This window comes from Oncorhynchus mykiss, chromosome 18, assembly GCF_057628025.1.
Source record: "Oncorhynchus mykiss isolate SJ-2025 chromosome 18, ASM5762802v1, whole genome shotgun sequence".
Taxonomy (NCBI): domain Eukaryota; kingdom Metazoa; phylum Chordata; class Actinopteri; order Salmoniformes; family Salmonidae; genus Oncorhynchus; species Oncorhynchus mykiss.
In genome coordinates, this window is record NC_143039.1 from 33388294 (window position 1) to 33415000 (window position 26707).

The 26707-nt window shown below is 43.8% G+C and overlaps 1 protein-coding gene across 2 annotated transcripts in view; it reads right to left on the reverse strand.

The window, feature by feature from the left end:
* Positions 1-1613: 1613 nt before the first annotated feature.
* LOC110495917 (uncharacterized) overlaps positions 1614-26707 on the reverse strand; it is a 28631-nt gene continuing 3537 nt past the window's right edge. The window contains exons 3-5 of one of the 2 annotated variants that reach the window (XM_021571438.3): positions 10511-10567; positions 5070-5117; positions 1614-4402 (exon numbers count right to left, since the gene is read on the reverse strand). In XM_021571438.3, coding sequence (XP_021427113.1) covers positions 4224-4402; positions 5070-5117; positions 10511-10567 — 284 coding nt within the window. In that variant the 3' untranslated portion in view covers positions 1614-4223. The remainder of the gene's footprint in view (positions 4403-5069; positions 5118-10510; positions 10568-26707) is intronic. The other variant, XM_021571439.3, reaches the window with a different exon arrangement.

Consider the following 26707-nt stretch of genomic DNA (forward strand, 5'->3'; position numbering starts at 1 on the left):
TCCCAAATGGCAGCCTATTTCCTGTACGTTCTGTAGTGCACAATTTTTGACTAGAGCTCTATGGGTGCTGTTTGGGACGCACACAAGACTTAGCCTATTATCTAACAAGGGAGATAATCTACACAACTCAGACTATGGTACCATGGGCTTCCAAGTCAAGTCATTCATTAATTCACGTACCGTTTCCTCTTTTACTGGAATTAGCTACAACTCAAAGAGAGTGAGGTAGCTACATTGTTCAAAAGAAATCCGATGTGTTTCCATCGTTGGTGTCTTTAGGAGAGTACAGTCGCATGCCGCGTTCATCCACGGAGAATGCTAGCATGTGTTTGCATTTTATGCCATTTTGTCGACAGAAGGAGAAGAGATGGGAAAAGTCACCAGCTTTGGCTTTGCCATTGTTCAAGCTTCACAGAGCAGTCGAGATGAAATGAATTTATGTTGATGCCTTCAGGGCCATATCAAAGTATGGCTTATTGTCGCAATAAAACAGTATGTTCTCTGCGCACCAAGGCCAGGAGAAAAGCTGGGATACAATTGTAAGAGAACACGATGGGTGTCTTTTGAACTGTTATTTGATTTCTAATAGTAAAACTACATTGAACGGGAAGTGCGGCTGGTTGCTGGTTGCAAGGCTGACTTCCTGATTACTGCCTTTCAAGCTCCTGGTGCTTGCTTGTATTTAGCTGTCTAGGCCAGGCTATGGCTTCAGTGACCCTGGAATGACTCTTTTAGAAAAGTTGTTCATCTCCTTGAGAGGTGTCAGTGGCCCTGCTGAAGTCACGTCCGAGTCCCAAGTGGCACCCTATTCCCTATTTAGCATCCTATTCCCCCATAGGGCCCTGGTCAAAAGTAGCCTAGTGCACTAAATAAGAAATAGGGTGCCATTTGGGGCACATATTTTGTAAGTGTTTTCCTCTCTGATCAATACGATTTGATATGTTGTCGGTGAGGACGGCAGTTGGATAGATGTCTCAATGGCGTTATTGTCTTTACCTCAATCAGACAGAGCACTCAAGCTACTGCACTCAAACACGCTGAGTCGCTGGCTTTGAAGTTGGACTTGATTAGAGAATTGAAGAAAAAATCTGTTTGGAGAAAGGTTAGCAATTGTCCCATACTTTGATTAGGAAGACAAATGGAAATAAATACTTTCAACTTGCAATCAAATGGCCAAAAGTAAGTGCTCTTTGCCAGCCTGTAGATCAGGTGATGTATGATCTTGAGATTGGCTTGTATTGTCTTGTATCCCAACCAAGAATAATACGCAATTAGAGTAAAATGATTTCCCAGAGGCACAATGGTTTTTTGCAAAGTGTGCTGGCTCAGCTCTGCAGGAACGTTTCTGGGGTTGTTGGAATTGCATTAAACCCACATATCGCTGCCTGGCGCTACTCAAGGATTCAGAACTGCCCTTCAGCAGCCTCGGGCACTGCATCGCTCTATTCTAGCTTGATGAAAATAGAAAACACAAAATCCTCCATAAGCTTCTAAATCTCATTAACACACACTATTGAAGTGCAAACATTTGCCCCTATATCTTGGTTTTCTGAACCCAGATGTTGTGTTGAATAATCGGATTTTCTCGACTGGGTATACAAGTAAACTCTTAATTGGGAAAAAAGTTTGGCTGATTTAATCCATGACTGTGAAAATGTATCAAATGTGTAGCTTGAGACATACCCACACCATTTTCATGTGATAAAACAACAGACATGCATTATCTTCAACATAAACTTGACCACATTTAGTCACCGATCCAGTATTTTGGGATGTTAACACTTTGAGCATACACTACCGTTCAAAAGTTTGGGGTCACTTAGAATTTCCTTGTTTTTGAAAGAAAAGCAAAAGTGTCCATTAAAATAACATCAAACTGATCAGAAATACAGTGCAGACATTGTTAATGTTGTAAATGACAAGTGTAGCTGGAAACGGCATGTTTTTCATGGAATATCTACATAGGCGTACAGAGGCCCATTATCAGCATCCATCACTCCTGTGTTCCATTGGCACGTTGTGTTAGCTAATCAAAGTTTCTAATTTTAAAAGGCTAATTGATCATTAGAAAACTATTTTGCAATTATGTTCGCACAGCTGAAAACTGCTGTTCTGATGAGGAAGCACTACAACAGGCCTTCAATAGACTAGTTGAATATCTGGAGCATCAGCATTTGTGGGTTTGACTACAGGCTCAAAATGGCCGGAAAAAAATAACTTTCTTCTGAAACTCGTCAGTCTATTAATGTTCTAAGAAATTATGGCTATTCCATGCGAGAAATTGCCGAGACACTAACGATCTCGTACAGCACTGTGTACTACTCCCTTCACAGAACAGTGCAAACTGTCTCTAACCAGAATAGAAAGAGGAGTTGGAGGCCCTGGTGCACAACTGAGCAACATCAACAGTGATGAGGCGACTCTGGGATGCTGGCCTTCTAGGCAGAGTACCTCTGTCCAGTGTCTGTGTTCTTTTGCCCATCTTAATCTTTTATTTTTATTGGCCAGTCTGAGGTATGGATTTTTCTTTGCAACTCGGCCTAGAAGGCCAGCTTCCCGGAGTCGCCTCTTCACTGGTTCACTGAGGTTGAGACTGGTGTTTTGCTGGTATTATTTAATGAAGCTACCAGTTGAGGACTTGTGAGGCGTTTGTTTCTCAAACTAGACACTCTAATGTTACATAGGTATTCAGACCCTTGTTATGAGACTCTAAATTGAGCTCAGGTGCATCCTGTTTCCACTGATCATCCTTGATATGTTTCTACAACTTGGTTGAAGTCCACCTGTGATAAATTCAATTGATTGGACATGATTTGGAAAGGCACACACCTGTCTATAGTTGACAGTGCATGACAGAGCAAAAACCAAGCCATGAGGTCGAAGGAATTGTCCATAGAGTTCCGAGACAGGATTGTGTCGAGGCACAGATCTGGGAAAGGGTACCAAAGCATTTCTGCAGCATTGAAGGTCCCCAAGAACACAGTGGCCTCCATCATTCTTAAATGGAACAAGTTTGGAACCAACAAGACTCTTCCTTGAGCTAGTCGCCCGGCCAAACTGAGCAATCGGGGGAGAAGGGCTTTGGTCAGGGAGGTGACCAAGAAACGGATGGTCACGCTGACAGCACTCCAGAGTTGCTCTGTGGAGATGGGAGAACCTTCCAGAAGGACAATCATCTCTGCAGCACTCCACCAATCAGGCTTTTATGGTAGAGTGGCCAGACGGAAGCCCTTCCTCAGTAAAAGGCACATGACAGCTCGCTTGGAGTAGCTCCAAGATTCTCTGGTCTGATGAAACCAAGATTTAACTCTTTGGCCTGAATGCCAAGAGTCACGTCTGGAGTAAACCTGGCACCATCCCTACGGTGAAGCATGATGCATCATGTTGTGGGGATATTTTTCAGTGGCAGGGTCTGGGAGACTAGTCAGGATTGTGGGAAAGTTGAACTGAGCAAAGTACAGAGAGATCATTAATGACAACCTTTTCTAGAGCACTCAGGACCTTAGACTGTCTTGAAGGTTCAACTTCCAACAGGACAACAATCCTAAGCACACAGCCAAAACAATGCAGGAGGGGCTTTGGGACAAGTCTCTGAACGTCCTTGAGTGGCCCAGCCAGAGCCCGAACTTGAACCCAAGACCTGAAAATAGCTGTGCAGCAACTCTCCCCATCCAACCTGACAGAGCTTGAGAGGATTTGTAGAGAAGAATGGGATAAACTCCCCAAATACAGGTGTGCCTAGCTTGTAACGTCTTACCCAAGAAGACTCAAGGCTGTAATTACTGCCAAAGGTGCTTCAACAAAGTACTGAGTAAAGGATCTGAATACTTATGTAAATGTGATATTTCAGTTAAAAAAAATATACATTTGCAAAAATGGATAAATAACTGTTTTTGCTTTGTCATTATGAGATTTTGTGTAGATTGATGAGGGAAATAAAACTGTAGAATAAGGCTGTAATGTGGCTGAAATAGCCAATCCACTAATTTGAAGGGGTGTCCTCATACTTTTGCATATATAGTGTATATACTATATGGGCAATACAAAAATAAGTGATCTAATTATTTTGTCTCTTCGTAGCAAAATCTGCAGAGCTGAGATGGTTGTAGGCCCCATATACATGTTGTTAGATGACCATCACAGGCATTTCCAATCCCATAGAAAATATTGGCCCTGGTTTAGAAATGGAACAAGATCCTGTTTCAAATGAAGTATCCTTCTTTCTATTCTTCCTTGTCCAAAATCTCTAGTTGAACCTGCTCGCTTTGAGAGTCACCGCCAAACTTGTCGACGGAATCACCACAGTCGGCCTCGTTTGTGTGGTAAGTGCCCTTATGCTTGACAATGTAGCGCAGTAGCAGCAACGCCAGGAGCAGCGACAGGAGCAGGGCAAAAATGACTCCTGGAAAGGGAGAGAGACGAGTAGAAATGAGACCGACTGAGAGAGGAGAATGGTCTCTGAAAATATAGAATACTCTTTGAAAGTGTAATACGTTTTTTCGTAAGACACGTTATCATAGTAGTAATCGTGAACGAGAACGTCAAAGCGACATTCTATTTTTAGATTTTAGTTAACTGATTTTAGGTGGGTTGGGTTGGCAGGTAGCCTAGCGTTTAAGATGGTTGGGCCAGTAACCGAAAGGTCGCTGGTTTGAATCCCTGAGCTGACTAGGTGAAAAATCTGTCGATGTGCCCTTGAGCGAGGCACTCCCTGTGCGTTTCTCTGGATAAGAGCACCTGCTAATTGACTTCAAATGTAAAGTAAAGTTCATGGCTTTTCTTTGATAGAGTAAAAATAGATGGCAGAACTTTGTTTCCTCCGCATGACTAGGCAAACTATAACAATTAGGTAGGTGAAACCAGAAACAATGAGTGGAGGACTTTCCATTTACGCGATACTCATGGCATTGGTTCCATTCTCAGACTATAGAGAGAACAATAATGCTAACCACATCTGGATAACCATCTCTAAAGCTTAGGAGTTAGACCGAGTTAAAGTATAGCGCCTCGTGACAACTGCTCATATAAAAACGCCTTTATAAATACATTGTGATTGATATATTTCTCACCCCCGAAAATGGCTTCAAAGGATCCATCCTCTACGTTGGCGGCTCCCACTGCAATGACACCAGAACGAACAGACAACACGATAATGACATTAGAGAGACAGAGCCTTGTAGTCAACACACAGACATGTACAGTACCTACTGATTTATCGTTACATTTCCCTTCAGATTTCACCATTCCTTCATTACACTAGCTTGTTTGATGCTTGTTTACACTATACAGTACTGACAGAGTTGTGTTTACAGTATATGATATGAGTTTGAGTGCAGCTATACTGTTTTTTTAAATACAAGTATTATTCATTACAAAAAACACAAGGGGAGACATTAAAGTATTAGAACATGAAGGACAATCAATACAGCATCAAGACACTATCAAACATGTATCAGTCTATCCGCAACAGAGCCATCCTTATGTGTGAGGGAACGTGTGCATGATAGTGATATAAAATATATGTCATAGATTCCTTTTTCATGATCACAATCTTGTGAAGCCTGAACCCTCCAAGACCCCCCCCCACCCCCCCCCACCCCACCCCCCGGAATAAAACAAATAAAAAATCCATTCCCCACCCCCTAGAACTCCCCAATGCAGCTATACTGTTGACTTTAATCTCCTGATTATCCTGTGTCTGAAGCGTGGAGGCAGCTTGATGTACAAGTACACCCCCTGGACAGGACGCTAGTCAAGCGCAGGGCCTGTTGACTGAATGTTATTCTCTCACTAAAACAGTGACAGGTAGAAGGTGCCTTTCTACCTGTCAAAAGAGGAAGGGAGACTAAATAAAGAGTGATGAAGGAGATGCTAAGTATAAGTTATTGCAATGGAACAGCTGTCCAATCCACCTTGACTTTAATCTAGCCGGGGGACACACACACTCCAATCAGCTCAATGTGTGTCAGCTCAACCTATCTTACAGTGCATCACATACACACACACACACACACACACACACACACACACACACACACACACACACACACACACACACACACACACACACACACACACACACACACACACACACACACACACACACACACACACACACTTCCCAGAACAACTTGCAGGTGCGTGGGGAAAAATGTCACACATTTCAAAAGTGCCAAGTAAAAAAGAAAAATAAGTGTGCTGGGACGCTTCAGTGTGTGGTTCTTCAGTACCTCATTAACGCTTAATTACCTGCTTCATCAGAGGAGTAAGTCTATCGTTAATGATTAATTAATCAATTTCGTTAAAATGTGCAACCCCTTCCAAGGCTGCGTCCCAAATGGCACCCTATTCCCTCCATAGTGTACTACTTTTGACCATGGCCCCTGGTGCTCTGGTCAAAAAGTAGCACACTATATCGTGAATGTTGCACACACCAAGTCATTATCAAGATACGTGCACCGATAACCACCCTCCCTGTACAGGGGCACAAATGTAGTGGATGATATGACGGAGGTTGAGCTGAGAGTGGGAGGTTGCTGCATTCAGAAGACTAGCTACCCGGGGTGTAAGAGGGTTAGAGGTGTTAGTAGTGTGTGTGTCAGTACTGAGAGAATACATGTTTGAGCAGGGAGAGGAGAGTTCACAGGCCTTATTAACGCTCACTATTTCAGGTCAGAGACAGGATGGTAATTGAGACTGAGGCATGTAGGCTTCAGGGAAAGGCTGCTCGTGCTCGCTCTCTGTCTGTTCACACCCAGCCTTGTCATGTCCATATCCCCCTACGTGTTCTTACAACATCTGTAGCCTAATTTGAATATCTCTCCCTTTTTATATTTATACATACACTATATGACCAAAAGTATGTGGACACCTGCTTGTCGAACATCTCATTCCAAAATCATGGGCATGAATATGGAGTTGGTCCATATGAGTGAAAAGATCTTAGCCTTTTTTATAGGTAATTATTACTGTCTTCAGAAATCACGCATAGATAAAGACAGAAGGGGCAGAGAGAGAAATGCTAACATGTTGTCTACTTCAAAGTGTACAGTACAAATACACTAAATATACAAAAGAGTATGTGGACACCCTTCAAAGTGGATTTGGCTGTTTCAGCCACACCCATTGCTGACAGGTGTATAAAAGAGAGCACACAGCCATGCAATCTCCATAGACAAACATTGGCAGTAGAATGGCCTTACTGAAGAGCTCAGAGACTTTTGGAACCGTCATAGGATGCTACCTTTCCAACAAGTCAGTTCGTCAAATTTCTGCCCTGCTTGAGCTGCCCCGATCAACTGTAAGTGCTGTTATTGTGAAGTGGAAACGTCTTGGAGCAACAACGGCTCAGCTGCGAAGTAGTAGGCCATACAAGCTCACAGAACGGGACCGCTGAGTCTGTCCTCGGTTGCAACACTCACTACTGAGTTTCAAACTACCTCTGGAAGCAACATAAGTACAATAACTGTTCGTCTGGAGCTTCATGAAATGGGTTTCCATGGCCGAGCAGCCACACACAAACCTAAGATCACCATGCATAATGCCAAGCGTTGGCTGTGGTGGTGTAAAGCTCGCCGCCATTGAACACTGGAGCAGTGGAAACGTGTTCTCTGGAGTTATGAATCACGCTTCCCCATCTGGCAGTCCAACGGACGAATCTGGGTTTGGCAGATGCCAGGAGAACGCTACCTGCCCCAATTTCCTAGTGCAAACTGTAAAGTTTGGTGGGGGAGGAATAATTGTTTTTCATGGTTCGGTCCCTTTATTCCAGTGAAGGGAAATCTTAACGCTACATCATACAATGACATTCTAGAGACGATTCTGTGCTTCCAACTTTGTGGCAATAGTTTGGGGAAGGCCCTTTCCTGTTTCAGCATGACAATGCTCCAGTGAAAAAGTGAGGTCCATAAAGAAATGGATTGTCGAGCTCGGTGTGGAAGAACTTGACTGGCCTGCACAGAACCCTGACCTCATCTCCATCGAACACCTTTGGGATGAATTGGACGCCGACTGGATGATGCCACCCTTTAATAATGCCGCTTCCTGAATCCAAGTGTTTGACATGGAGAGGGGACCAGTAACTTTATGATCAAACTTTATCAATGTCTCGTCCAAATATCATAAAATCTCATGCAAAACATGATCTTGACCATTCATGACCTTTAAAAACACAAGCAGAAGTGACCATTTCATTCAGCGCTAATGGGAAGTTTTAAGACAATCTGAATGGTAATGCAGTTGATAATGGAATGGGTTTGAGAGCCGGAAGTGCAGTCAGTCTAGCCATGACACGCAGTGCTCATGGAAGGGAGATGTGCATTTTGTGCCGGTTAATCTCATATTTAGAAACATAATATGATGAATCGTTTCATTTGATTAAAACCAAACATTGCCTACCCTTCCCTTTTAATCAAGACTGGTTTAGCAACAACTCATATGTTTCTATTTTTTATCCTGGCCATTAGCCAACTAGTCTATGAATAAAGAGGTTTTAAATGGTCTACTAAGATTGCTTAAAAATATTTTGGACGTTTTTGCCATCAAGATTTTTCATTATTCACAATTCACATACCTGCAGACGTAATTTTGCTTGTTCAGTAGGCTATCCATCCCCATTTTCAAATCCATCCATTACCAAAGACAAACACTCTCCTCCAAACTATCCAAGCCTCCAACACTCTCAGAACAAAAGGTGCTACCTAGAACCTAAGAGTGTATAATGTCATATCAACAGCAGATTCTTTTGGAGAATCTGCCCTGCACATAGGCAACAATACAAGTGAATAGAGGTGTGAATGTTATGCGTAATGGCATTAAAGCCTACGTGTGCACACAGTTCCATAGAACGTGAGCGATTTAAGACATCATGCTTCAGACCCGATCCTACTTGGAAATAACGTTGTTTGTTTAAAAAAGCAGATTCATTGTTTTTTTGTTTAATTTGATTAAAAACCAAACTTATTAGAAATATTCCCCATCCATGGGTTTGTGGTAACGTAGATTAAATGGCTCAATTGCAATGCAATTTCTGGAGAAGTGCAAATATGATCTGTAAGATGGTTCCATGATGTTTATAAAACGTTACATTTGCGAGCAGTATAGCAGTGAGTGGACATCCCCCCCCCCCCCCCCCCCCCCTTCTCTTTACATTGGATCTTTATCCAGCTACTGTGAAACGTTTGGATGTGCATTAAACCCTCCATAGTCTAAGAAGTTGCCCACGGGGAGCAATCATGTGCCTGTAACTGTATTGAGACATGGCCTATTTATAACAAGTTGTTGTTTAATTTATATTAGAATTCGATTCGAATTAGAAACAGTCTTTTTAGGCCTTATCAATAGTCTAGTGAATGTAATCATGCTTATTGACTATATTTGGCATGTCCATGTCCAGACTGCAATTTACAGTAGGCCTAGCCCATTTAACGGTGCAAATGCTATAGTCTATGTTTAACCATGTATTTCCATACTGAAGCAATGCAAGTAGAACAATGTGGACTGCAAACATGTTCAACATATTTAACGAACTAGGCTATAACGGATTAGCTTTCGAATTGGAGTTGATGACAAGACCGTAAACTTGAGGCAACCACATATTTTGCCATGGAGCACGGTGTTAGGGACCAACACTCTAGGGGTGTTAGTTTGTGAACACTATTTCGGTGGGATAACATATCATTTCTAAGAAAGTGTTCAATTAAAAACCGTGGGTGTTAAAATTCTGATCTCAAATGTTCTATGTACATAAAAACGTTTTTTTATAGCGAAGAAGGTAAACTACAACCAAAAAGTAAGAAAAAAACTGAAAAGTAGGGTAAGGATAAAAAGAGGCAAGTAGAAAATAGGAACATGTCAAAACAGAACAAAACAAGAGACGAAAACACTGGACAGGACAGGACCGTACAAGACTAAGCAAGACTAGTGGATAAGCTGCTGGTTAGCATTTGGGCGTTAACACTTTCTTAGAAATGATATGTGATCCACCGAAATAGTGTTCACAAACTAACACCCATAGAGTGTTGGTCCCTGGTAGGAGGTGCCATTTTGATGTTGTCTGGGTCACTTTTTGGGCGATTGTTAATGAAATCAATAGGAAGTGTTGTTTGTCCTTGGACATAGAGGAAACAAAGGTGGACGTCATCATCAAAGTAATTTAGTATGCAGAGTGATGGGGATGCAGGAATGGTAATATGGAGGACGACTGAGGGAATGCTCAGAACTTTTTTCCCCCAGTAATTCTGAATGATGGGACAAAACCAGAATGCGTGGAGGTGAGTGTCAGGAAAGTATTTTTTGGCAGACTGGACACAGAGGTGAATCGACAAGCCCCATCAGGGACAGAGTTCTAAAGAAATAGGGAAATATTCATAAAAAAGTGCAATGTTGGCAATATATTTGTCCGCCACTGTAGGCATCTTCACACTTTGGTGTAGACAACGTGTTGGCATTTCTCTCTCCCCACCTTATGTCTGTATCAATGTGTGAATTCTGAAGACATTAATATACTTACCTAAAAAAGCGGCTGAGTTTGTTTCAGTCATATCTGCAGAAGTTGTTGTCAGAACTCCTGCGAAAGCAAGCACATAGTAAAAAGATGCATTAGCTACGAACACAAAATACCGTACTGTTGAAGAGACAAACGAAAGCCCCATTGCACTTTGCATAACCCCACCTGAACAACCCCAAATACAGTGAAAATGTTCTGTGGACCAATGAAAAAAAAACATGGGGGAGGTTTGATAATGTTTTGGGGTTGCTTTGGTACTGGGGGCCTTGACTATGTGCAAGACAAGTCGTTGGCAGTTGTCACGCCCTGAACTTAGTTATCTTTGTTTTCTTTATTATTTTGGTTATGTCAGGGTGTGACGAGGGCGGTATGTGTGTTTTTGTCTTGTCTAGGGTTGTTTGTACATTTATGGGGTTTTGGTTTGTCTAGGTATATATAGGTCTATGGTGGCCTGAATTGGTTCCCAATCAGAGGCAGCTGTTTGTCGTTGTCTCTGATTGGGGATCCTATTTAGGTTGCCATTTTCCATTTTGGTTTTGTGGGTTATTCTCTATGTGTAGTTGCCTGTCAGCACTCGTGGCTGATAGCGTCATGGTTGTTTTGTATACTTTGTTCAGTGTTTCTCTTTCATTAAAGAAGAATGTATTCTTATCACGCTGCGCCTTGGTCTCCTCGTTATGACGAACGTGACAGCAGTAGTAGCCTAAAATCAGTTGGAATACCAGGTTTACGTTATGCTTTTCTTTTTTGCCTTCAAGTTCACAATTTTAAAAAACGGAATCTATGGCATTATTTAGGATAATCTTAATCTTAATCTTTGGAAAAGGGGTGCCGCTAGCGGGACACCTCGACAACATCCGGTGAAATTGCAGAGTGCAAAATTCAAACTACAGTATTTTAAATATTTAAATTTCATAAAATAACAAGTGTAATACATCAAAAATAAAGCTTAACTTCTTGTTAATCCAGGCACTGTGTCAGATTTCAAAAAGGCTTTACGAAAGCATACCGTGCAATTATCTGAGGACCGCGCCCCACATACAAACACATGAAAAACAGGGCCTCCAGGGTGGTGCAGTGGTTAAGGGCGCTGTACTGCTGCGCCAGCTGTGCCACCAGAGACTCTGGGTTCGCGCCCAGGCTCTGTCGTAACCGGCTGCGACCGGGAGGTCCGTGGGGCGACGCACAATTGGCCTAGCGTCGTCCGGGTTAGGGAGGGGTTGGCCGGTAGGGATGTCCTTGTCTCATTGCGCACCAGTGACTCCTGTGGCGGGCCGGGAGCAGTGCGCGCTAACCAAGGTTGCCAGGTGCATGGTGTTTCCTCCGACACATTGGTGCGGCTGGCTTCCGGGTTGGATGCCTGCTGTGTTAAGAAGCAGTGCGGCTTGGTTGGGTTGTGTATCGGAGGACACATGACTTTCAACCTTCGTCTCTCCCGAGCCCGTACGGGAGTTGTAGTGATGAGACAAGATAGTAGCTACTAAAAACAATTGGATACCATGAAAATGAGGTAAAATTACATTTTTCAACCAGGCAGGTGTGACACGAAAGTCAGAAATAGCGATATAAAAAAGGCCTTACCTTTTTTTGAAATTTAAATGTTGTATTTATTTTTTATTTCACCTTTATTTAACCAGGTAGGCTAGTTGAGAAGAAGTTCTCATTTGCAACTGCGACCTGGCCAAGATAACGCATAGCAATTCGACACATACAACAACAGAGTTACGCATGGAATAAACAAAACATAGTCAATAATACAGTATGAAAAAAAAGTCTATACACAGTGAGTGTAAATGAGGTAAGATAAGGGAGGTAAGGCAATAAATAGGCCATGGTGGCAAAGTAATTACAGTATAGCAATTAAACACTGGAATGGTAGATGTGCAGAAGATGAATGTGCAAGTAGAGATACTGGGGTGCAAAGGAACAAGATAAATAAATACAGTATGGGGATGAGGTAGGTAGATAGATGGGCTGTTTACAGATGGGCTATGTACAGGTGCAGTGATCTGTGAGCTGCTCTGACAGCTGGTGCTTAAAGCTAGTGAGGGAGATATGAGTCTCCAGTTTAAGAGATTTTTGCAGTTCGTTCCAGTCATTGGCAGCAGAGAACTGGAAGGAAAGACGACCAAAGGAAGAATTGGCTTTGGGGGTGACCAATGAGACATACCTGTTGGAGCGCGTGCTACGAGTGTGTGCTGCTATGGTGACCAGTGAGCTGAGATTAGGCGGGGCTTTACCTAGAAGAGACTTGTAGATGACCTGTAGCCAGTGAGTTTGGCGACGTGTATGAAGCGAGGGCCAGCCAACGAGAGCGTACAGGTCACAATGGTGGGTAGTGTATGGGGCTTTGGTGACAAAACGGATGGCACTGTGATAGACTGCATCCAGTTTGTTGAGTAGAGTGTTGGAGGCTATTTTATAGATGACATTACCGAAGTCGAGGATCGGTAGCATCGTCAGTTTTACGAGGGTATGTTTGGCAGCATGAGTGAAGGATGCTTTGTTGCGATAAAGGAAGCAAATTATAGATTTAATTTTGGATTGGAGATGCGATTGTGATTCTGGAAGGAGAGTTTGCAGTCTAACCAGACACCTAGGTATTTGTAGTTGCCCACGTATTCTAAGTCAGAGCCGTCCAGAGTAGTGATGCTGGACGGGCGAGCAGGTGCGGATGCATTGCTGCGAAATAGGAAGCCAATTCTAGATTTACCCGGGATTGACCTTAGCTAGTTGCGAAGATCCAGGTGAAAATGTTCAGAGTTTGCGGTAGGAATCCGGGGATACGGAGAGAAATAGGTCCGTTATGCTCTGGTGTAAAAGCGAGAGCTTTCCGAGCTAAAGGTTAGCTGATGACCGCTAGCAATGGTTTGCTAACTGATAGCTGGTAGGTAGTTAGCTGGCTAGCTTCAGTTGAGGGACTCCAGATCCGAAGTAAATAGAAATACTTTAGAAAAAAGCAGATCCACACCACATTGGATGAGGCGGGTTGCAGGAGAATATTTAGAAGTTGAGGTTTAGGAAAATATTTTAAAAAGATATGCGAAGAAAAAGATGTGAAAAGATATATACAAGGGACACGACAGGACAAAAGACAGAGACGTCTGACTGCTACGCCATCTTGGATGATCTTCTTCTGTTGGCACTCCAAAAGGTCCCAGTTACATCACAAATGGTCCTTTTGTTTGATAATGTCCCTCTTTATATCCATAAAAACTCAGTTTAGCTGGCGCGCTTCAGTCAATAATCCACCCAGTTTCTCTCCATCAAAATGCATACAAAATGAATCCCAAACATTACTAATAAACTTTTCCAAACAAGTCAAACAACGTTTATAATCAAACCTTAGGTACCCAAATACGTAAATCAACGATACAATTTAAGACAGAGAATCATTATTGTCTTTTCCGGAGAAAAATACCAAAGAACGCGCTCTCATTCACGCGCTTGGAAACACTACAGCCAAAATGGGAGCCATCTAGAAAAACTACAATTTCTGGCAAATTTTTCCAAAAACCAGCATGAAACTCTTTCTAAAGACTGTTGACATCTAGTGGAAGCCCTAGGAACTATATAAGTGATAGCCATTGAAAATAGTGTTAGGCTGATTTTTTTTTTGAGAGAGATGGTTTGTCCTCGGGGTTTCGCCATATCAGTTCTGCCATATCAGTTCTGTTATACTCACAGACATAATGTTAACAGTTTTAGAAAATTTAGAGTGTTTTCTATCCAAATATACCAATTATCTGCCTATCCTAGCTTCTGGGCATAAGTAACAGGCAGTTTACTTTGGGTACGCTTTTCATCAGAAAATACTGCCCCCTATCCCAAAGTTTTAAGACAGAAGCTTATATTATACTAAATTAAATGAATTATTTGAACAATTGTACAGAAAGTGTGGTTTCACATAAAACTATTTTCTAAATAGTGTGCCTACAACAGGATTTGACCCCATACCCTCAAGTTCCTGAACATCCCATAGTTCCTTAATCTAGGGAGGGGTGGCGATATTTGAGGTGTGTCCTTAAAGCCTTTTGGGTGACTAAAAACTATCACCCATAATATTTTGTGTGGATAAAAATGCTCAATATTTGAGAAAAAGTACTCTTTCTCTCATAGCTAACAACCTGGAAGTTTGAAAAGACAGGCTGAGTGGGCAGGGAGCTTATATTCATGAGCTTGCATTGACTGACATCTCTTTGAAATGGCTACGTCAAGAAATGTGGATGTAGTGAGCAGTGTTGTCGTAAAATCACCTCAAGCTAATTTGGTGACACACAAAGCGACTCAAACAACATTGAAATTTCACCAACGATGTCAATTTGTTTTTCATACGCCTGCAGTTTGTCTATTGTGATGCAGTTCACGGCAGCACTGATGGATGTGTTGACATGACAACTGCGTCAGAGTTTTGAACGACCTTTCCCCTCCTTTTGTTCAATGCTGGCTGGAGACCTAGCTAGCCAGTAAGTAGCTAACACCAGACACAGATGAAAGGGGAGACATAAGTATATTTGCCATAGATGAATAGTGTAAACTTTTAATTATATTTTCTGACACCCTACAGTCAATCTTTGCCACCAGTTGAGTAGCTTTCTAGCTATATAAACCACGTCCTCCGCAAACACGCCTTCTCCAATGTTGATTACAAGGTGGTACTTATTTAAAGAAGTGTTATTTGACTCATATCTGCAGAAGATAGGTACATTAGTTACAAACGCAACACAGTACAATTATTTTTCAGAGACTGAACAACTGCCACTGCAAGTTACAGTACTCTAGGGCTTAGCCCTAAGAAGATGAATCAGTAGAACAAATAGGGAAGTGTCTCTCGCTTCCCCTAAGTGTGGGACTCTGCTTGTTCCCCTTGCTGCCGAGTTATAGCATCCCAAATGGCTCGCTATTCCCTATATAGTGCCCTACTTTTGAACAGGGCCCATAGAGCTCTGGTCTCAAGTAGTGCACTAAACAGGTAATAGGGGGCCATTTGGGACATAACCACAGTATGCTGTATGCATGCCTCTTCTACTGTTTCTGTATCCAAAACATCTGTTTCCCCAAGACAGAGCAGAACTCCGTCTTTAGGATGTCCCCCCTGGTAGGGAACAAGTGGCACTGGAGCCCAACCAGGGGGACTGAGCCGGTAGTTGGTGGCATGGCACAAAATAGACTCCACAGCCCCACTGACTGACTGACTGATACGAATATTTGTATGCGGACTAAATGTGTCTGAGAACAGAATAATTTCCCAAAAGGAGAGCTAATAGATTACCAGAATGCTGCCTGCATTGTTTTAACTCTGCTGGTATATCCACGAGACCAGGGCAGGGGCATCATATCTCCTATCTCCTCTGCCCCACAGCTTAATGTCAGGCTACATGATGATAGTGCTTTAGAAACATGCATTGTTGCTGCTCTGGGATTATTTAGAATTAACATACAACCTGGAACCGAACACAATATTTTGGTTTCAGCCCTCATGTTACGTTATCTATGTTTGGGGTAATGGTTTCCTGTTCATCGATAGTAACAAGATTGTCTCCTGCTTCACTTTCCATGACCTTATTCAAAGTAAGATCAAAACAGTGGGGAGACTAAATACAGTGGGGAGACTAAATACAGTGGGGAGACTAAATACAGTGGGGAGACTAAATACAGTGGGGAGACTAAATACAGTGGGGAGACTAAATACAGTGGGGAGACTAAATACAGTGGGGAGTTGTGCGTGGCAATTCTAGTTCAATTCTAGTACAGCACAAACAGTTGTAGCGCTTGTTGTTCTCGGTTCAAACCTTGACACAGTTCGCATCAGATTGTTATATTGAATATTTTCAAGACAATGCTGATGCAAATGTGACATATAGGGGAGTATATTCTCTAGTACCACTACAATGGAAAGGTAGAGTATGAGCTTTGCATTGATATTAGCTGGGTTCTTTTCATGAGGGCGTCCCAGATTCCCAAGTTAACTCCAGGCAGTCGGTTGGTCTTTTGATTTTGATTTATTTTATTTCACCCTTATTTAACCAGGGTAGGCAAGTTGAGAACAAGTTCTCTGTCACGTTCTGACCTCTATTTCTGTTGTTTTGTATTTATTTAGTATGGTCAGGGCGTGAGTTGGGTGGGCAGTCTATGTTTGTTTTTCTATGTTTTGGGGCATTTCTATGTTTTCGGCCTAGTATGGTTCTCAATCAGAGGCAGGTGTCATTAGTTGTCTCTGATTGAGAATCATACTTAGGTAGCCTGGGTTTCACTGTGTGTTTGTGGGTGATTGTTCCTGTCACTGTGTTTGGTGTCACAGGATAGGACTGTTTTGCGGTTTCACATTTCTTGTTTTTGTTAGTTTGTTCATGTGTAGTGATTTATTAAAACATGAATAACCACCACGCTGCGCTTTGGTCCGCTTCTCTTCCTCCTACAGACGAACGCCCTTACATTCTCATTTACAATTGCGACCTGGCCAAGATAAAGCAAAGCAGTTTGACACATACGACAACACAGAGTTACACATGGAGTAAAACAAACATACAGTCAATAATACAGTAGTAAAATAAGTATATATACAATGTGAGCAAATGAGGTGAGATAAGGGAGGTAAAAGCAAAAAAAAAGGCCATGGTGGCGAAGTAAATACAATATATCAAGTAAAACACCGGAATGGTAGATTTGCAGTGGAAGAATGTGCAAAGTAGAAATAGAAATAATGGGGTGCAAAGGAGCAAAATAAATAAATAAACACAGTAGGGGAAGAGGTAGTTTGTGCTAAATTATAGATGGGCTATGTACAGGTGCAGTAATCTGTGAGCTGCTCTGACAGCTGGTGCTTAAAGCTGGTGAGGGAGATGTGTTTCCCAATTTCAGAGATTTTTGTAGTTTGTTCCAGTCATTGGCAGCAGAGAACTGGAAGGAGAGGCAGCCAAAGGAAGAATTGGTTTTGGGGGTGACCAGAGAGATATACCTGCTGGAGCGCGTGCTACAGGTGGGTGCTGCTATGGTGACCAGCGAGCTGAGATAAGGGGGTACTTTACCTAGCAGGGTCTTGTAGATGACATGGAGCCAGTGGGTTTGGCGTACAGGTCGCAGTGGTGGGTAGTGTATGGGGCTTTGGTGACAAAACGGATGGCACTGTGATAGACTGCATCCAATTTATTGAGTAGGGTATTGGAGGCTATTTTGTAAATGACAACGCCGAAGTCGAGGATCGGTAGGATGGTCAGTTTTACGAGGGTATGTTTGGCAGCATGAGTGAAGGATGCATTGCTGCGAAATAGGAAGCCAATTCTAGATTTAACTTTGGATTGGAGATGTTTGATGTGAGTCTGGAAGGAGAGTTTACAGTCTAACCAGACACCTAGGTATTTGTAGTTAAGTCAGAACCGTCCAGAGTAGTGATGCTGGACGGGCGGGCAGGTGCAGGCAGCGACCGGTTGAAGAGCATGCATTAAGTTTTACTTGTATTTAAGAGCAGTTGGAGGCCACGCAAGGAGAGTTTATGGCATTGAAGCTCGTCTGGAGGGTTGATAAAGGGATGATGGCTGACTGTAACATTCCCCCATATATCCCTCTGATGTTTCCCCTCTCTCTGACCTCCCCTCAGCTGCCCAGGGGTATAGGGTGGTTGATAGGCCAGGCAGGGGCCAAAACGACGGTCATTTACATTTATTTTGTTTTGAAGCAGCAGTCCTTGGAGAGGAGGGTGAGATGAGATGGCTTTGTAGTGAGATCATTTGGGGCTCTGGCCCAGCACTCTGTAGTTAATGAGGTACAGACAGAGAGCCTCATATGAAGGAGAGTGGTGTAATGTACTGTAAGTATGGGTTTCCTGGTGCTGCAGGGGCCATTCACTTATTGTTATGGCTTTAAGAGGTTGGAGAAGTATATTATTGCTTGGGGGGATATGGGCTAGAGGGCATCTGAGGGGGTTGTTCAGCTAAGATAATGTTCAGCTGATTAAAATAAGGACATCTATGCATTCATGTGGGTGTCAGAGAAATGGAAAGAGCGAGAGAGATTTGCTGAAACAATAATGTTTGCCATTTGGGAGTACTTCTCTATTAAAGTCAACAACACTATCTTAGACCCTTTCCCTATACAATTTCCTACAGCATATTTAACCATTCTAAAGCAAATGTTCTCCCCATACCCAGTTCCGTACATGATGGCCACATGGGCTTCGTCCGCACGCCAGATGTTCTGGAGGAGGATAAGTGTAGAACTGGTCTCAACACACAGTCCCATCCTTTCCTCCTCAATGACATCATCCACGATGCAATAGTACAGTCAGAGCCCAGCGCAGTAAGTGGGCTAGGCTGTAGTATACTGTTTGACTTATGTATTTGTACTACATATGTATCACTTATGCTATAGTTACTCAATACTATCTTCCCTTCTGCTATGGTGACTGTCCCTATAATGACTGCCCCAAGGGCAGCAACATTAGTAGTATCTGCCCTTCTGCTATGATGACTTTCTGTATAGTGACTCCCCAGGGGTGACTGTCCCTATAGTGACTGCCCCAAAGGCAGCAACATCAATAGTATCTGCCCTTCTCATGAGAGAAGGTTGTTCAAACGTTAAAGCATTTAAAAGCATCACAATGGTCTTTTCCAGTGAATGGATGATGTAACATAAAATTTGAATCTGGCTATTGTATTTGGATCAACATAACGCCTATAACTTTTGTGAAGGAGCTACCTATAGGTGTGTGGCAGTTCCTTTATCAAAGGCTACGACACCTACAGCAATCCATGTCCTGATTAAGATGGCAGCAGCTCATTCTATCTCCTCCTTCTCCCCTAGCTTTATAAATGTATTTCTACTCTGATTTCCCAGCTGTCAAAGCAGCAGTTCGAGGCGAAGGCCGTGTCGCAGGCACTCTTCCAAGACATGACTATGGTGCTGCTCTGAGCCAATGAGGTGACCTTGAGTTCCCTGCCTGGTCTACTGGGCCCAGGCCGTTTGACATGCCTGACAGATGCTTTATTTCCTCTCATTAACTTGTGAGAGGTGTGAAGAGAGAAAGAGAAGTGGGGGGGAGAGAGAAACCCCGTTTATACCTGGTTCTAACTTGCGTCCGTTGTCCTGATATGGTCCACATTCTGATTATGCCCACATTTTTAGACAGATGTAGATGATTAAACGATGCATTGGGATCTGATGGCGATCAGATCATCCTGACCACCTCCGGAGGTAGTCAGAAGCATTATGTCTGGAAATCTTACCAGTGTAGACCGATCTGGATAGTGAACCCATTTCATCCATCATCATCCCGCCCTCTAGAATCATTGACAGGCGACACCATTGACTTATTGCATCAATATGTGTCTTAAAATGAATATATATTGAAAGAATAACTGTTAAATAATTTGCATACAGGGAGGGGCCAGGATATCTGGTCACAATGCATACACAGTGTACATGGATAAGAGACATCTTACTACCATCTGTAGACGCAACGGCTACAATGTGGGCATAGTCAGAATGTGGATAAAATCAGGACAAAGGATGCATGTTAGAACCAGGTATAAACAAGGCTAGAGAGAGTGGAGAGAATGGGGGGGGGGAATAGGGCGAGAGAGGAAACAGGTCTAATTTGAGGCAGCGGACCCAGACTTGACTCCTCAGGTTTAAACCTCAGTGAGTCATTGAGCTGAAGCAAGATTACAGGCAGGAAAGACACTAACGAGACTGAATGATCATACTGAGATGTTTGAGTAGCCCTTTACATTTGTACATGTACACAATTGAAAATAGCAGATTTTGGCACTGATAAGGAGCCAAATTTGGAACACAGTGTCTGTACAATAGCATTCTATACATGACGTCGGAGCTCAGAGCTTCACGGCGCTGTATGGGTTTTGACTGATGAGCCTATGTTTTTCTATTGTGACGAACATTTGCAGTGGAACACGCACCTGGATGCACTCTCGACTCCTTTCTATGCGCACCAAAATGGCGATTTCTCTGACTTGCCCTTGTGAACACTGTATGATCTTGTTTTATAACTTGGCAATAGAACAAGCTTTCAAATGATTCCCACCTGACCCAGATTGCGATTTATAATGGGCCTTTCCTGGATTGCGTAAACAACCAAAGGAATTGTCTGATGGTGGGGGATGCAGGGCTGAGTTCCAAACAAAACAAACATGTGCTTGCTCTAGGCCGCTTGGAGACACCATTTAGTCCTCTCACTCAAACCCTTGTCATTTTTTTGTTGTCTTATGTTGCACCTACTCCACATTTTCCAGGAATATTCTTATCATGTTACTGAATGTATCCAGTGTATTTTCAGATTTCGTTATCAACAAATGCAGTGAAAAGTACAGTAAATGTAAAATGCACATAAAATCAACCGTGTAATGTTTGGATTCACTCTTGTCAGGTGAACTGTTGTGTCCTCATTTTTGGTCTAATAATTTCCAATAACGGCCTAGTACATCACCGGGGCCAAGCTTCCTGCCATCCAGGACCTCTATACCAGGCGGTGTTAGAGGAAGGCCCTAAAAATTATCATAGACTCTAGCCACCCTAGTCACAGACTGTCCTCTCTGCTACCGCGCGGCAAGCGGTAGCAGAGTACCAAGGCTAGGTCCAAGTGTCACGTCTCTCGTCAGAAGGCATGGACCAAAGCGCAGCGTGGTAAGTGTTCATGATAAATGTATTACTCAAAACACTCGAACAAAATAACAAAGAGTGAAAACCGAAACAGTCCTGTCAGGTGCAGACACTAAATAGAAAATAACTACCCACAAAACCCAAACGAAAAAGGACAACTTATATATGATCCCCAATCAGAGACTACGATAGACAGCTGCCTCTAATTGGGAACCACACCAACATAGAAATAAAGAAACTAGAATGCCCACCCTAGTCACACCCTGGCCTAACCAAAATAGAGAATAAAAACCTCTATGGCCAGGGCGTGACAGTACCTTCCCTCCCCCAAAGGTGCGGACTCCGGCCACAAAACCTGACTCTAAAGGGGAGGGTCCGGGTGGGCATCCCTTCATGGCGGCGGCTCTGGTGCGGGATGTAGACCCCCCCTCCGCCCGCAGATCCCTCCGCTTTGGTGGCGGCCCTGGTGCATGGACCTTCACTGGTGGCGGCCCTGGTGCATGGACCTTAACTGGAGGAACCGGGCCGCAGATCATCGCCTGAGGAACCAGACCACCGATCATCGCCGCAGGCTCCGGACTGGGAACCGTCACCGCAGGCTCCGGACTGGGGACCGTCGCTGGAGTCTCCGGACCGCCGCTGGAGGCGCAGAACTGGGGACCGGCGCTGGAGGCTCCGGACCGTCGCTGGAGATGCCGAACTGGGGACCGTTGCTGGAGGCTCTGGGCTGGAGACCGTCGCTGGAGGCTCCAGACTGGGGACCGTTGCTGGAGGCTCCGGACTGGTGACCGTCGCTGGAGGCTCCGGACTGGAGACCGTCGCTGGAGGCTCCGGACTGGAGATGTCGCTGCAGGCTTCGGACCGGGGACCGTCGCTGGAGGCTCCGGACTGCGGAGCCATGGCTCCTCACTGCAGGCTCCGGGCCATGGATCATCACTGGAGGCTTCGTGCCATGGATCATCACTGGAGGCTTCGTGCCATGGACCGTCACTGGAAGCTTCGTGCCATGGATCATCACTGGAGGCTTCGTGCCATGGATCATCACTGGAGGCTTCGGGCCATGGATCATCACTGGAGGCTTCGGGCCATGGATCATCACTAGAGGCTTCGGGCCATGGATCATCACTGGAGGCTTCGGGCCATGGATCATCACTGGAGGCTTCGGGCCATGGATCATCACTGGAGGCTTCGGGCCATGGATAATCACTGGAGGCTTTGGGCCATGGATCATCACTGGAGGCTTCGAATGTGGAGCTGGAACAGGTCTCACCGGAATGAGGAGACGTACAGGCAGCCTAGTGAGTGGAGCTGCCACGACACATCCTGGCTGGAAACCCACTCTAGCTCGGTGAGTGTGGAGAGCTGGCACAGGATGCACTGGGCTATGACGGCGCACTGGAGGCATAGTGCGTAGAGCCAGCTCAAGACACATTGGACCGTGGAGGCGCACCGGAGGTCTGGAGCGCAGAGCTGGCATAACTCATCCTGGCTGGATACCCCCTTAGCCCGGCAAGTGTGGTGAGCTGGAACAGGTCGCACTGGGCTTTTCTGGCGAACCGGGGACACCGTGCGTAGAGCTGGCACAGGATAACCTGGTCCAAAGAGACGCACCAGAGGCCATGAACACTGAGCTGGCACAATCCGTCCTGGCTGAATGCCCACTCTAGCACAGCCACTGCGGGGAGCTTCCACAGAGCGCACTGGGCTGTGGATGCTCACTGAAGGCATTGACCGGTCACTCGCTCCCCACGGTAAGCATGAGGAGTTGGCTCAGGTCTGAACCCTGACTCTGCCACTCTGCCACTCTCCCCGTGTGTCCACCCCCCAAAAATGTTTGGGGGCTGCCTCTCGTGCTTGCCTCATTGCCGTGACTCCTGGTATCGCCGCTGTTCCTCCCTTGCTGTTTCCGCCTGTTTCCATGGCAGGGTCTTGTCCCCTGCCATAACCTCCTCCCATGTCCATGAGGTCCTCCACTGACTCTTCTCCCGGGCCCAGGATCCCTGCTCCTCCTGGCCACGCTGCTTGGTCCTTTTGTGGTGGGTAGTTCTGTCACGTCTCTCGTCAGAAGGCATGGACCAAAGCGCAGCGTGGTAAGTGTTCATGATAAATGTATTACTCAAAACACTCGAACAAAATAACAAAGAGTGAAAACCGAAACAGTCCTGTCAGGTGCAGACACTAAACAGAAAATAACTACCCACAAAACCCAAACGAAAAAGGACAACTTATATATGATCCCCAATCAGAGACAACGATAGACAGCTGCCTCTGATTGGAATCCACACCAACATAGAAATAAAGAAACTAGAATGCCCACCCTAGTCACACCCTGGTCTAACCAAAATAGAGAATAAAAACCTCTATGGCCAGGGCGTGACACCAAGAGGCTCCTAAAATAGCTTCTACCCCCAAGCCATAAAACTCCTTGAACAGATAATCAAATGGCTACCCAGTCTATTTGCATTGCACCCCCCTGCTACTCTCTGTTATTATCTATGCACAGTCACTTTTAATAACTATATCTACATGTACATATTACCTCAATTACCTCGACACCGGTGCCCCCACACATTGACATTGACTCTGTACCAGTACCCCCTGTATATAGCCCCGCTATTGTTATTTACTGCGGCTCTTTCGTTGTTTGTTACTCTTATCTCTTACTTTTCTTGTAGGTATTTTCTTAAAACTGCATTATTGGTTAAGGGCTTGCAAGTAAGCATTTCACTGTAAGGTCTACCTACACCTGTTGTATTCGGCACATGTGACAAATAACATTTGATTTGATCATCTCCAAGCTGTTCGCTTTAAATTGCTAGCATGCTTATGCATATACTTTCTTCTGTAAGAAACATTTAAAATTAGACCCATCCATATAGGCCAACTCCCACGAGTGTAAAGGGTTCATTAACACCGAATGGTAACATAAAATAGTGAGATTTTTGACAGGAAGGCAAGTTAGGATCCACATACCACGATGGTAGTGGATGTGGAATTTATCATGTATTTTATATATTATTTTAAACCTGTTGTGCTTTTTTCTTTTTACTTCAGTTAGTTAGAACACAATTGGTTGCAAAAAGTTCTACTTGTCTTCAGTCCATTAGCTTGATGAATGTAAACTATGTTTTAATAGCTGACGTTCAGTACTGCTCTCTTGGGAACCACACAACTTAGTTTTAGACACATTTGTAGCATCTAAGTCAACAGGAAACAGATGCAAAAAGGATATAGAGGATAGTCACACACCTGCTGATCAACATCTGATTGTCTCACCTCAATGAACTCTCCCTCACAAAAAAAAATACAAAATTACTGCATGACAATTCTACTCTAACCAGGGAGTGCATTCTAGAATGATCTCTTTGCTTCTTCACTGTCTCCCAAGGCAGTTATGACAGTCCAAGGCATGCTGCGTCCCTTTGGTATTCAGGCAGCATTGCCTTCCTCTCAGACAGCATCACGTTGAGCCTGTCGTATTGGCTCGTCAACAACAACAGCCGTACAGAGTCACTTCGATGCAGACACACGGATCCCGTCACTGAAGAGGGGAGCGAGTTAAGGGTTTAATTCGGTCACTTTGGCTGGTGTGACATGCTGTGTTGGATGCCACTGTGATAGCTGTTCTTTATCAAACAAACCGAGGGGAATATGAGCGGAGAAGATTCTCAGAGGAATGTTTTCATGTAGATAGCCAACATGATGTATGTCAGTGAGAGAAAGTGACTCTATCCTTGTTGAAAGATAATCTCTTCATAACACCGGGTTTAACAATGACGAAGCTTTGTCAGTTATTTGTTCAAATTCAGTTCAAATGTGGTCTAAAATGGTTCCAAAGATTTCACGAGAGAAACAGAAAGACACATTTGTTTCTTTTCAAAACTGTCTCACAATATTTTTCCTACCCTTTATATAAAAAAAAATGAGCACAATTACCTCTGGTCCTTCAGTACCCCCACCAGTACATATTTTTGTTATGGCCTCTGGACAAGCACACCTGATTCTACTTGTCAACTAATCATCAAGCCCTTGACAAGTTGAATCAGGGGCTACACCAAAAATCTGTGCTGTTGGGGGGACTCAAGGACCGGAGTTGGGAAACACTGGTTTAATTGGGAGACTGTTACTCTCTTGGGAAATCTTTGGAACAATTTTAGACCACATTTGAATTGGTAGGGGGGAAGATAGCCTAGCGGTTAAGAGCATTGGGCCAATAACTTGAATAGATGAACAAATATATTTATCATATACAGTGGCAATAAAAAGTATGTGAACCCTTTGGAATTACCTGGATTTCTGCATCAATTGGTCATCCAATTTGATCAGATCTTCATCTAGGCCACAACAATAGACAGACATAGTATGCTGAAACGAATAACACACAAACAATTATACGTGTTTATGTCTTTATTGAACACACCGTTTAAACATTCACAGTGCAGGGTGGGAAAAAGTATGTGAACCCTTGGATTTAATAACTGGTTGACCCTCCTTTGCCAGCAATAAGTATCAACCAAACGTTTTCTGTAGTTGCGGATCAGACTTGCATAATGGTCAGGAGGAATTTTGGACCATTCCTCTTAATAAAACTGTTTCAGTTCAGCAATATTCTTGGGATGTCTGGTGTGAACCGTTCTCTTGAGGTAATGCCATAGCATCTCAATCGGGTTGAGGTCAGAATTCTGACTTGGCCACTCCAGAAGGCGTATTTTCTTCTTCTGAAGCCATTCTATTGTTGATTTACTTCTGTGTTTTGGATCGTTGTCCTGTTGCATCACCCAACTTCTGTTGAGCTTGGCAGACATTCTCCTGCAAAATGTCTTGATAAACTTGGGAATTCATTTTCCCTCGATGATAGCAAGCTGTCCAGGCCCTGAGGCAGCAAAGCAGTCCCAAACCATGATGCTCCCTCCACCATACTTTACAGTTGGGATGAGGTTTTGATGTTGGTGTGCTGTGCCTTTTTTTCTCCACACATGGTGTTGTGTGTTCTTTTCAAACAACTCAATTGTAGTTCCATCCATATTTTGCCAGCAGCGCAGTGGAATATCAAAGTGCACTTTTGCAAACTTCAGACAGCAGTGTCTTCTTCTGCAGCAATGTTTTTCTTGGACAGCAGTGTCTTCTTCTGTGGTGTCCTCCCATGAACACCATTCTTGTTTAGTGTTTTACGTATTGTAGACTCGTCAGAGATGTTAGCATGTCCCAGAGATTTCTGTAAGTCTTTAGCTGACACTAGGATTCTTCTTGACCTCGTTGAGAATTGTGTGTTCTCTTTCAGTCATCTTAGCAGGACGGCCACTCCTAGGGAGAGTAGCAACAGTGCTGAACTTTCTTCATTTATAGACAGTTTGTCTTACTGTGGACTGATGAAGATCAAGGCTTTTAGAGATACTTTTGTAACCCTTTCCAGCTTTATGCAAGTCAACAATTCTTAATCTTAGGTCTTCTGAGATCTCTTTTGTTTGAGGCATGGTTCACATCAGGCAATGCTTCTTGTGAATATGAAACTCACATTTTGTGAGTGTTTTTTATAGGGCAAGGTAGCTCTAACCAACACCTCCAATCTTGTCTCATTGATTGGAC